General features: G+C 44.2%; 1 protein-coding gene across 14 annotated transcripts in view; it reads left to right on the top strand.

Moving 5' to 3' along the window:
• The window catches only part of OSBPL5 (oxysterol binding protein like 5), a 219,860-nt gene extending 209,115 nt beyond the window's left edge, over nucleotides 1-10,745 (top strand). For 11 of the 14 annotated variants that reach the window (XM_043548817.1, XM_043548816.1, XM_043548825.1 and 8 more), the window contains 5 exons: nucleotides 3,399-3,584; nucleotides 4,322-4,460; nucleotides 5,925-6,042; nucleotides 6,818-6,920; nucleotides 9,422-10,745. In XM_043548817.1, the coding sequence (XP_043404752.1) occupies nucleotides 3,399-3,584; nucleotides 4,322-4,460; nucleotides 5,925-6,042; nucleotides 6,818-6,920; nucleotides 9,422-9,557 (682 nt within the window). In that variant the 3' untranslated portion in view covers nucleotides 9,558-10,745. The remainder of the gene's footprint in view (nucleotides 1-3,398; nucleotides 3,585-4,321; nucleotides 4,461-5,924; nucleotides 6,043-6,817; nucleotides 6,921-9,421) is intronic. The other 3 variants (XM_043548818.1, XM_043548813.1, XM_043548824.1) reach the window with 1 other exon arrangement.
• The last annotated feature ends 2,366 nt before the right edge of the window (nucleotides 10,746-13,111 follow it).

The following is a 13,111-nucleotide window of genomic DNA, read 5'->3' as shown; positions in this document are numbered from 1 at the left end:
CAATAAGGTCCACATGCAGTGCTCTAAATACTGAATAAATAAAGCTGACTTCAAAAGAACATAGACTGTTTAAAAAAATCATTGTGAAAGATAATTCGCCTGCACCCCAAAACAAAGAAAATCTCTCCAAATTTGGGGCAAATAGTTTGTAGTTTTTATTTACCAGGGTATCACCAAAGCTGCCTAGCTGGCCGACCCCCTTCAGCATGCCAAAATCTAATATGTGCAACCTGTTGTATTTGGGGGGCAGAGGGAAATGGCTGTTATGGTGGTGGCTGCGTGAATGAATTGCAGTCTAATACTGAATCAGCTATTCATCTCACAGCCCTGAATATCACCTGCCCATGGGTAAGCTTTGCAGTCTGTGACGCGTATGCTGTTGTGCAGCAGAGCATGGAAAGCCTCAGGTTGTGTAGAATCTGCAGCTCTCTGAGGGGATGGAGAAAACTGGCCTTGTCACAAAATTTGTTTTTCCTGCAGCTTCTGAGCCTCAGAATAAAGGCTTGAAGACCCAGATTTTTAAAGCTGTTTAGATGCTGCCATGACAGTCAACTCCCAGGAGCCTAAATCTCTTCCTAAAATGAAGTCAGGCAATGCTGAGCACACTGGTGCCTAAACAGCTTTAAAAATCTGGGCCTAACTCTTCACTACATTGATGTGTGGTGCAGTTACACCAGTAATACGCTAGTATAACAGAGTGGAGACCAAGGTCCAAAAACTAATTTTTGCAAGACATCAAGAGGCTGAGACTATTGGACACAGGCTCACACCTATTACTATTCATATTATAGTGCTGCCTAGAGGCCCCATTGTCCTGTACAATTGCACTATACAAATGCAGAGTGTGAGAGAGTCTCTGCACCAAAGGTGCACAGAGGTGAACTGATTTGCCCAAGGTTGCACAGCAGATTAGTGGCCAAACCGGGAATGGAACCCTGGTCTTCTAGCTCGCAGGACAGTACTGTACCCACTGGACTCCACTGCCTTCCTTTGCCTGTACTGTTATCTACAGTGACTGCAATAGGCTCCCTAACAAGAAAAAACAAGGTAGAGGGTACCGCTGTTCACCTCTCCACTGATGTGATTCCCTGCCCTTTGTGCTTTAAACTTGCTTCTTATTGCTGTCTCTTTGTCTGGTTCAGATCTAATCCTGGAAGTACTTCTCTCTGAGGTCTGAAGAATGGGCAGTTTTCCCTGTAAAAGGTTCTAAAAAGCTGGAGGCCATTTCCTTTTCTCACAGACTTATTGGAACAAGGGTAATGGTGGCATTGTTCTAAAAATGCCATCTTCCCATCTCAGCTGCTGGGAGTCCTAGGATACAGGGAGGCTTTGATCTGTAACTCAGCAAGAGCAATGCACCTTGTGCTTCTAGTTACTCTAAGGAACACATATATGTTCACTGGAAAACTTGCTATGCAAATCTTCTGTACAAATGAGCAGACCACCCCAGCACCTCTTTTTGGCCAGTGTCAAACAGAAATCTAGAACGCAGAGGGTGAAACCAAGGGCTGAGTTGCCACTGGCCGGCAGAATGGTCCCATGGATGAAACACTAGGTTGGGACATTGGAGTCCTGGATTCATTTCCTGGCTCTGCTACTGACCTGCTGGGTGACTTTGGGCAGGTCACTTCCCCTCTCTGTGCCTCCAGCCCTTTGTCTTGTCTATGTAGATCACGAGCTCTGTGGGGCAGGTAGTGTCTCTTCCTAAATGTTATCTACAGCACTTAGCTCACTGAGGACCCAAACAAAGCCACTGATCCACCAAAACCTTGAGGACCTCCGAGAGTGTTTGTTCTCAGTTCAGCTAATCTGGTGCAAACCCACCAATCCCCTAGGTAGGCCCTTGTAGTTGAGCTGCTTCTAGCAGACAGACAACTGGCAGCTTTCAGCTGTGTGCTGCTCTGTCTCTGCTGAATCCTGGGTGCTCTAATCATAGGATTCAGATTCCAAGAGTTCTGCCGTATCTTCCCCATCCCGTCCACAGAATACTAAATATGCTCACATCTTCCTCATGATTGCCTGAAAGCCCTGCTTGCACTCAGTACAGCACATGAACTGCACATCAAGGAGCAAATAAAAAAAGCTAACACTCTGCACATCTGTCTAGTCTAGGTGTTTGGAATATGCCATCACCTGTGTACCTGAGGACAGTTTTAGAACACAGATGCCGTATCATTTGAGGGTTTTGGAGTGCTTTACAAACATAAATTAAAGAACACCCTCAGTTTAAAATAGACTCATCTCAGATAATGAGGCCATTTCTATACTAGAAAGTTTGGTGACAGAACTTTTGCTAGCTTACAGCTACCACTGTTGCTAAAATGATGGAGCACCTGCACACTTGGCTGCTTTTGCTGGTGTTGTATGTCCTCGTGGCAAGAGCTTGTGTTGACAAAAACCACACAGAACAATGAGTAGCTTCGGATATTGCACCTGCCCTGGAAGTCTCTAGGCCAATTATTGTGCTTGTAGAATCACCTTCCTGCATGTGTGTAGGTTTTTTAAAAAACAAAAACAAAAACTTTCCCCTGTTGCTATGTGAAAGACCCACATACAGAGGAAACAGTAAAAATCTAATCACTAGATTATTCCCTGCTGTTTTTGGATGGCTATCCGTCTCACCAATGTTTTCAAGTCTTATTCAGCCCTTTACTAATGTTTGTTTAAAGCTTAGAGTGCAACAGAATTATTTATTAGATTCCAGTGGAGAGGGAGGCACAATTTGACTTGTGTTTCCAAGGTGAAGGGAATAATATGGGGGTGGGGGGAGTGTCAATAAAATATCAAGGGCCTAATCTTACAAGTTAGAAGCCTTCTGCACAGGAAAATATATGCATGCAATTGGACGCCTACATTTGTGCCTTCAGTTTATGGTGTTTGCAAGTGCAAATCAGCAAATTACATATTTAATTGGTTATTTAGCCCATCTAAATAGACATTTTCATGTGCAAATATCCAATTTGCATATACAGCTGCAGTCCTTTCATGTGCATTTTTTCCCACATAAACTCCTAGAATTTAGCCCTGGTTGCAAGGCAACTCTGACTCAAATCTCTGTCTCCTAGACTTAAATAGTTAAAAGGGCCAGTTCAACAAAAGGTTTTCCTTTTTACTATGGTCACCTTTTAAACTTACCATTGGCCTCAGACAACTACGCACTACTGCCTTACTATCTTTAGTGTTCAGGTGGCCAGTTCTTAAGGTGGTCTTTATATGCTGTATTCATTTTCATCCTCCTGATAAAAGTCCATTTTAAGCCAAAGCTCAGGCTGACTAAACCTATTATAATTCTCCTAGTGCCTCTCAGTGGACTAGACGAACATTTTTTTAAGGCTCCAGCTATCTGGGTGTGTTGCTGGTTTTGAGGCCGTTGTATTTGATTCCCTGTTTATTTCTAGACTTTGGCAGCATGTAACAAGTGCAATAAACAAAGGAGATCAACACAAGGCAACTCAGGAGAAATTTATATTGGAAGAAGAGCAGAGGAACGCTTCACGGGAGCGGAAGGAGAATGGCACGGAGTGGAAGCCGCTGCTCTTCCGACACGATGCTGCTACCAACGAATGGCACTACAAATACGAAGAGTGAGTGACTCGAAGCATGTATAGTTATAAGTGTGGCTATAATGGGTTAAGTGCAGACATTGCTTCTTGGGCTCCAGTCAGAAATACGAAGTGCTACATGCATACGGCATACACTGGCCTGCTGCACTTCCATCTGATGCTTGGGAACACTGGTCTTGCTCTTGACCAGATTGCACCTTGACCAGGCAACCTTCCTCCTGAATTCTCCCCAGTGAGTACTTGAACATGCAGTCCTTTCAAATGAAAGGAGTAGACAGGTCAGTGGAATATCTCCTGTGTATTGGTACAAATAGAGGACAGATCTGTAGTGATGGTAAGGTGTGTTACCAGCTGCAGGAGGTTTAGCAGTGTGTGTGATCTGAGTTGTCAGTCTCAGCTCAATTTGCTGAAGACACATCCGTATTGCAAAACCTCCACCGCAGTTGGTTCTCCATAAGCACCCTTGTTAGCAGCCTTGGCAAAGAAAAGAAACCAAGGACTTGGAGAACCTGAAGACTTCCCTGCCTTCCTACTCTAGGTTTGTTACTCTCTGTCTGGCTCGGGGCTGAGGCACCCAGATGGGCTAGGATGGAAGCAACTTATGTTCATAAATGCCTAATTGCCCCCACCCCAGTTCTGTGGGTACACCCATTAAGCCCACGGCTAAATATTTGCTCCTGTGTGTTTGGAATTCATGCATTGCTTTTAATAAACCTGCTGTGGTTCTGTTTTTTAATACTTTCGTTTTGCTTCCAAAGTTTAAGGCCCTGGGACCCTTTAAATGACATTGCCCAGTTTGAGAAAGATGGGATACTTCAAACCATGGAGAGGCACCTATCCACAAGGATATTGTCCCACAAAACCATGTGTATAAACAACCAAGTTATACGACACAAGGTAACCATCACTCAGCCAGAAAGCCCCTCTCTGGGAAGTTTTTTTTCTTCTTTGCATCTTTCTTCATATACCTGTATTTCTTTGATCAAGTGCTCAGCTCTGATTTTTTCATGTTTTCTTAGACACCACAAAATCCAAGGGCTGCCTCTGACATTAGAGGCTTGTTTCTCTAGTTGTACTTTGCCTCTGATATTTTCCTGGTGCCTACTCCAGGTGCTAATCTGCTAATATTTTTTTGGTAAGAGGCTGGCTGGGTGAGTTCCTGTTTGAAGGATCATTGTAATTGTGCTGGGATTTGTTGTAATACTAATTACATGCTAGAACACCTAGAGCTTGGTATAGGCAACACTTCTTATTTACATCTAAAATAAAACCAGAATCCTTGATTAATTGACACTGTGCGATTTGTAATAGATATCTTCCCTGCTATAATTTTACAAACTTTTATTATTTTCTTATGTTGGGTGGTGAATGGGGTTGAACTGAACTTTACTGTTCAATACTTACAAAGCACTTCTTTAGGCTGGATGTGATCTAGGGGTCTGAGCAGAGGACTGAGGCCCTGGAACTCAAATTCTAATCCTGACTCTGTCACTTCCTTCCTTCTGGACAAGCCTGGCAATCTCTGTCTATCCACTTTCCCCATTTGTAAAAGGGAACAATATCTACCTCTCTGCTTTGTTCTTGTTAGTTATTTATGGTTTGTAAAGTGCTTCTGAAATGTGGAGAGCTATATAGAAGTGCTAAATATGAGTTAGATATAGCCCATACCAAAATCCTGAACCTGGATCTTGATACATAGCTCACGCCTTTTTATAATGGCCTGAACACCTCTGAAATTTGGGGAATTTTAGGTTTGGATCGGGATTTCAAACTCCGTGTTCCCTGGTGTTTGGCTATATAGCTTTGGTTCTCCCGTTCTAGAGAGATGGGGTAGAACTTTCGAAAGCATGTGGGAAATGAGAACACAAGTACCTGTGACTCCTAATGGACTTGTGCTCCTAAAATCTCTTTGGTGCCTTTGAAAATCTCCCTCATGAGATTTGGATCCAGATCTAGGCTATTGGTCTGGGCCCATCCCTGTTGTACACTAGTGGCATAATTCAGAGCCAGCAAGAGAACCACAAAATCCAGCAGGCCAAATTCATCCCTGGTAAAAGCCTGTTGAAGTTACACCAGGGGTTGAATTTGGCCTGCTGGATTTTGTGGTTACTGAAAAATCTTAGCTTTTGGGAATTTTTTTTTTTTTTTTTGGGGGGGGGGGGGGTGTTTCTCTCTCTCTCTCTCTCTCTCTAAATTAGATATTTCAGATCTGATCCTGAGAGGTTCTGAGCAGGTGTTCAGTCCCCCTCATGATCAAACTCCTAGATTCCAGAGAATGTTCCCTACCAGACTGGATAACACTTAGTCAAATTGTTGTCAAATTTTTGACAGCGTTCCTTTTAATCATGCCCATTGATTTAGAGATCTGCGAAAGAATGCAGGCGTCGTAAAACCAGTGACCAACCATCCAACCACAGCCAGAACACTGAGAGCAGCTGTTCAACACCAGAGTCTGTGCAGGAACTGTCGGACGATGATGGCAAGTACTTGGCAAACGTTGGGCCAGATTTTAATACCTTTGCTCAAATTTAGCACCTTATTCCTTTGAGGAGCTAAGGTACTTCCCAGTCTCATTACTGGTGTCCGAATCTAGCCCATTGACTTCCTTTGACGTTGTTTTACTGATTGTTGTATTAGAAATACGTCTCACTCACTATTTCTGTCTTCTGTCCGTTCCTTCCTTCCTAGTAGTAACACACATGTCAGTGACAGGCTATTGTGCCTCTGAGGGCTTCCCAAGGGCTGACTTAGCAATATCAATCACTTCTGTGGCATGAAACATTGTAGAGAAATGTGCACTGCGACCACTCAGTGCCACCAGATTTAGGAAGAGAGCAGGCTTACTTTTCCACTACTCTTCTCCCCCCCCCCCCCACCCTTAGGTTTTGTTGAAGGGGGTAGCAAGGTGCCCTTGAAGATGAAGAGAGCGGGGGGGGGGGGGAGGGGTTTGCAAACCACTATATAATTGCGCTCACCCTACAAAGGAGGAAGCCAGGGATATTTGGGGGGCAGGGGTTCTGTGCGCTGAGGGGGTACAACCAGTCTGACTTCATATCAGCCTCACTCCAGGGCTTGGTTTTCATGATGAAAATTCCACTCTGCATTAAGTTCCATGTTAGTGGTATCCTTTATCTGAAGTACTTCACTGCATACAGCTGCTCACTTGCTGGGGGATTTTGTGGCATATGTCACAGGTCTCCCAATCACCAGAGATGTGTGGTAAATCTGTTTGTCCCTTCAATGGTTTGCCGCAGGTTTTGAAAGTCCATGTGCTCGGTGCGGAAAGGAAATGAATCACCTGAAGGAAATCCACATGACTGTCTTATCCCTACAGAAAGCCCAGCAGGACATACACAGGTAGCGATTTGCATTTGTTAGTACCATGATCTCAGTAGGACCAAAATAACCTTTGGTGTTTAACTCCTCTGAGCCAGCCTTTGGAGTCTGGTTAAATCAGAGGGGTGCAGTTTCAAGGTATAACAATAAGTATCCTATTAAAATCCAGAAAAGGCTTAGTAAGCCTTCACATAAAACACGGAGAGGATCTTCTCTTAGCCCCATCTGGGAGCATTACAGATCTTCCAGCTCTTAAACCTACTGCATAGATGCAGACATCTGGGGAGCTCACCAGAGTACTGGCTAGAAGTCTGATTGCTAGTTGGCCATAGAAGGCCCTATTCGTCAAGGAACCCAACATGCCTACATTTGACTTGCAACCCCCGGTAGAGAGGGGGCTGCACAGATATCTCACTGCACTGCTTTCACTATTTCTCCTCTGACAGCCTCAGTCATTGCAGGAGAAACGGAGGCCTGAGGGCCTGTAATTGGGTATTGACAGATTCAGTTCATGCTTTCAATAAGGTCTCTGTATAATACCATGTCTGAGAGATTGGTGATCACACCTGGTTACTTCACTGGCAAACTGGAGCTACACCTTCTGAAATGGTCATGTTTTCAGCAGGGGTCCATTATGGCTTTTATACTCTGACTTGCCTCAGGGTCAGGGTGCTGCCACCCCATCCCTGCAGGAGTATAAGGAAATGGAGCTCCCAGGCATGCAGGGGGAAACATGGCTGCTGCTACATACCATATAGGGGGCTGCATTCATTCTCCTGTGTACCATGGGTTGATCCTGGGTCCAATAAAGTCCATTGGAAAGTTCCCATTGACTTCACTGGGGCAGGAATAGGCGCCAGGTCAGCAGAGTCTCTGGGTGCAGAAGTGGGTGGAGTCCTAGGTGCTGACTCCGTGGGTGCTCCGGGGCTGGAGCTGCTCAGCACCCACCGGTCGCCTCATGGATCAGCGCCTCCTCCCCCACAGCACCTCCTGCCTGCTGCGATCAGCTGTTCAGCAGAAGTGTTCAGGAGGTGTTGAGGGAGGGGAGGAGTGGGGGCAGGAAGACGTGGGGGTAGGGGGTGGAATGGGGAAGGGGCTGGGGTGGGAGCTTGGAGGAAGGGGTGGAGTAAGGGCGGGGCCCGCGGCGGAGAGGGGGTCAAGCACCACCTGGGAACTGGGGAAGTTGGTGCCTCTGGGTGGGGCCATAGGCTTACTGTCTCATTCCCATGTTTGGGGTGGCTGGTGCCCATTGACATGCTGGCAGGGAGCCAGTCCCTGCATTCACGGGAGGCCAAGGAATGGGATTGTCTGGCTGTGGGTGGAGGGGATGCAAGAATGAGGAGATGTCTTGTGCCTTCCTGCCCTTCTCAGCCTCATGCCATCTGGCTTTGAAGGCTGATTCTGTCCATCAGAATGGTTCCAAAAAGTACTGCTCAGAGGGAGAAGTGTGAGGGTTAGTGACCATTCAGACACCCTTTGGGAAGCTAATTCTATTTTAGGCTGTTTGACAAGACTAGTAAAGATTTTTCCAATGGCAATACTCCTCCTGATGACTTTGGAAAGCTAATGAGTTTGTTTAGGCTTGAATAAAGTGCAGCAGATTATGTTGTTTCAGTAGACAAGGCCAAGAAACCTATTCTTCCCTCGAGTTACTAAATCTTGGCAAGTACCCAGAATTTAGGTTTTTGTTAGTCTCTAAGGTGCCACAAGTACACAGAATTTAGTGTCTTACAATGAGTTGGCAATTCCTGAATTTTGCACTGCACTCTGGCCTTTGCTGCCTTTCTCACTCCTAGTGCTAGGTTTTCAAGGAACCTGGCCCCAGTTGAGGGTACTGAGCCTCACAAGTGCTCGGCACCAAGCGGTCCCCATAGTGAGAGGGCCAGATTCCCTGAACAGCCCATGCTGAGATTGCTGGAAAACCCAGCCATTTATTTTGGTGCCTGAGCTCGACCTGGGCTGTTCCACAATGAGGGCCAGATTTTCCAGGTGCTGAGCCCTTCTGAAAATTCTGTTCCTACTGTTTCTGTTGCATGGGAATCGACCCTTTTTTTAGAATAATTGTTGGTATTATAGGTAGCACCATGAGACCCTAACTGACATCGGGGCTCCATTGTGCTGGGTTCTGTGCATGCACATAGGGAGACAACCCCATCCCAAAGAGCTGATGGTCTATATAGAAAAGATAGACAAAGCATAGGAGAAAGGACATATTAATATTATTCCTTTGTTAAAAGAGAAAAGCACGTGGGCCCAATCCTGTACTCGTCAAACAGGCTTGTAAATTTAAGCCATGGGGAGTCTTGCCTATGTAGGATCTCCAGGACTGGGAACTGTAGCTCAGTGTTCATGTGTGTCCAGGGCGGACAGGGGCAGGGAAGAATATCTGTCAAATTCTTTCCTACATGCAAATGGCATCCGATGAAGTGAGCTGTAGCTCACAAAAGCTTATGCTCAAATAAATTGGTTAGTCTCTAAGGTGCCACAAGTCCTCCTTTTCCTTTTATTATTTGTTGTTTCAGAAACCTCACTGCTCTGAACAAAAAATCTTTCTACAGGAAGGCCTCTTCCGAAAACCTCCTCCTGGACTCTCGCTGCTGGTTTCTCATTTGCGTCTTTCTTACATGTCAATTGTTCATTAATTATGTCTTCAAATAAAAGCACTACGTTTGGCAGCAATAAAAGTTACTGGCTGCAGGAGGGGGACACTCGCGCAAGGAGCCCATCGAGGCACCAAGCACTTTAAAACCAACGCAGCAGAGATGGAAGAAAGAGCCAGGCTAAAAGGGGACCCAGGGAACCAACAGAGTTTAGTTCCTTCAGATTGTCATTTGCCTTTTTACATGTACATCTTCAAGGACCTCTTTACCTGTACGGGCCTTAATGCTAAAGCCAAATGTAGCTTTAATTGTGCAATTTGTTTTCTATGTCTTGTCATTTTCTGATGCAATCCATAATTACCAAGCAGTATTGCTGCCCCAATAATGGCAAACATCCACATGGTTTTTGGAATGATTCCATTGCTTTGTTTTATAGCTCTAAGGGTTGGGGGAGGTGGGAAGGGTTCTTATTGTCCATTTTCAAGATGTCTGTTGGATACATTCAGTTATGGGAGGGGAACATCAGACGGTCCAAAAATCCAACCACTTGGTTATTGGTCATGGTTTCTCCTGGGTCTTGCTGTTGACACACACACAGTTGGACCTGAAAATGTGCATGACACTCCACTGCACAGAGATTGTAAATATGCACCATTTCCTAAAGTTGCCACCTTTAGGAAATGGGAGTCATTCAGTAAAGCTCCTCATTCTGTTACAGAGCCGATAATGTCCTGAACTAGACCCACTGAGTCAAATGTCAGACATACTTGTTTATAAATCCTGGTCACTTTTTTTTTTTTTGCTATATGGCTGTTTTTATATTATAATAACACAAGAATTGTACAGAATTCCTCTGAAATTTCCCATTGCCTCCTTGGAGAGGGAGCAAGTATGTGTGTTTGTTCGTAGGCACATCTATTATTAAAGGTCAGGAAGGGTAAGGGTTTTGCCACTGCGTTGTTAACTCTGTTAACAGTCTTCCTATTTTACACCATTTTTTAAAAGATTTGCAATATTCTTTGTAGATTGCAGTCAGTACTAAGCCTTTATTTTCTGGCCTGAAGTAGTTCCAAGTGGTAAGTACTGCTATATATACAGCCTTAAAATACTTAGTGATGGTGCCAGACTGGCAAACTTTAAATGTAAATGTTTCCAAATTTTTAACTACATTCCTTGTCAAGTTCCCCAGTTAGGGGAAACCTGTTTGTGCTTGATATGTTAAAATAAAATTACACCGAACTTTCAATGACAATTTCTTTGGATTATTTGTGTTTGGGATTTTTCTCATTTTGTAGCAGTTATGCCGGGCTTTCCCAATAGATCGTATACAGTAATAGATGTACAGTTGGCTACCGTATGTACACAGAAGAGAGAAGCATTCCATGCTAAGTTCTGAGTGACACAATGAATGGTCTTCCTCCCTGAAGGAGAAGCAACAGCTCATGGATGGGGTTCATGGAAATGCGTGGCAGATGCTCTCTATCTTGCATGGAATGGGAATAGCAAAATTCTATGATCTGACATTTGTCTGACTCTCAAATTAGGCCATGCTTTTCAAATGCAACAGGTGATTTTTGGATGTCTGTCTTGCTGAAACACCTTAAAGATCCACGGTAGTTAGCACCTTCTTGAAAAATGCCTTCACAGGGAAAAAATACGATGAAGTGAGCTGTAGCTCACGAAAGCTTATGCTCAAATAAATTTGTTAGTCTCCAAGGTGCCACAAGTCCTCCTTTTCTTTTTGCAAATACAGACTAACACGGCTGCTACTCTGAAACCTGGTACTAAAGGGCTTTTTCATCTAGCAGAGAAAGGCATATCAAGAACCAATGGCTGGAAGCTGAAGTCAGACAAATTCAAATTAGAAATTATACACAAATTCTAAGTGATTAACGTTATGAATAAATTACTAAGGGAAGTGGTGGACTCTCAATCTCTTCATGTCTTTAAATCAAGACTAGAGCCTTTCTGGAGGGTACGCTTTAGCCAAACACAAGTTATTGGGTTCAATACAGGGGGTAACTGAAATTCTATGGCTTGTGACATACAAGAGGTCAGACTAGTTGATGAGAATGATCCCTTCTTGCCTTAATATCCATGAGGGGGGCCAGCTTTCAGAGGGCAGGAACTCGGCACTTTCTAAAAATCAAGCATCTCCAAGGCCTTCTCTACACTGCCACTTTGCAGAGCTGCAACTTTCTCACTCAGGGGTGTGAAAACAACCCCCTGAGCACTACAAGTTTCAGCACTGTAACGTGCCAGTGTAGACAGTGCATGAGTGCTGGAAGCCGCTCTCCCAGCGCTGGTAGCTACTCCACCCGTGCTCTGCCGTGACTACACAGCAGCACTTTAACGTTGCTAGTGAAGACATACCATAAATGTTTCAGTCTGGACGCCCAAGGTCACTAATCACTCTTGAAAATCTTGGCCTAGCTGCTTCACAAACAAGTGTAGTTCCAGCGTCCACTTTCTAACGAGTGTTCATTCCAAACAACCTGCCTCCAAGCTCTTCATTTTCAGCAGCAGGCACTTGTCTGGTCTCTCCCGTCTGCCAGTGCTGTCTGTGCCCTTTTCTTATGTTTTCATATTTTTGTGTTTATCTCCTTTCCAGACCTTGCATTAGACTAGCAAAGAATGTGCTGATAGAAACCTGTTCTCTTTTGCAGGAGTGTTATGTCTTCAGGACAGGATTATGACATACATTCTGGAAAAGAATGTCAAGAACAGTCTGAATCAAAGGGCAGGGGTGCTGATTGGGAAGCCATTAGCAGGTGCTGAGTAAGCAAATGCTTGAAGTTGTTGGAACTCTTCCACTTAAAGAAACAATATGCACCCTCAAGGAATTCCATTAGAACCTATTATTTATTTTTATTAGTCCTATTAGCAGTAATATAAAGGATTTTACAAAGAGATTTGCAGTGCGGCCAATGAAATGTTACCTACATCCACCGCGCCCCACTGCTGATGTGAAATAGGTGTAAGTCTCCAAAATCTATCACTGTTTCCCCACATGGGATCAAAATTATTCCAGTTTAAAAAAAACAACCCATACATTCTTCTAAAACAGCAGCTGGATTAAAAGCAACAAGCAATTGCTGTAGATGGAAATCAGAAAGGGAACATTCAAGCGGGCATGGGAGATGAGCCATTTTTTGTGTATAGCATAGATGGAAAATACTTCTCATGGTCATCTGTGAGCATCCAGCGCAGGTCCTTAGAAGGTAAAAGTACAAGCCCCTTCCATACAAACTAGAGGAAACACACCTTTAAATCTCAGGATTTTACTGTTTCTGGGGCTAGCCAGTGTAGGCAGACATGATCAGAGTAAAGCCATGGCATTATATTGCACTACTTATTCCACCTTCACAGAGGATAATCCCTCGAATTAAATGACAAAATGGACACAGTTGAAACAATGCCTTGCCTACCATTTTTCCTGCGCTTCACAATTGCTTGATATGCCGATAGGAAGTGCTTAAACTGAAAAGTACTATTAGGGAATTTTAGTGTACTTTTATCTTCTCATGCAGTTTAGAAGTGGGAAGCAGTTCGTCGCCCATCCATAATAAAAGTTTTGCAGTACAAATCCTACTATCAATAACTGCTGTGAAG

The sequence above is a fragment of the Chelonia mydas genome, chromosome 6 (genome assembly GCF_015237465.2).
Source record: "Chelonia mydas isolate rCheMyd1 chromosome 6, rCheMyd1.pri.v2, whole genome shotgun sequence".
NCBI classification, from domain to species: Eukaryota; Metazoa; Chordata; order Testudines; family Cheloniidae; genus Chelonia; species Chelonia mydas.
This window is presented reverse-complemented; position numbering and strand designations above follow the sequence as displayed.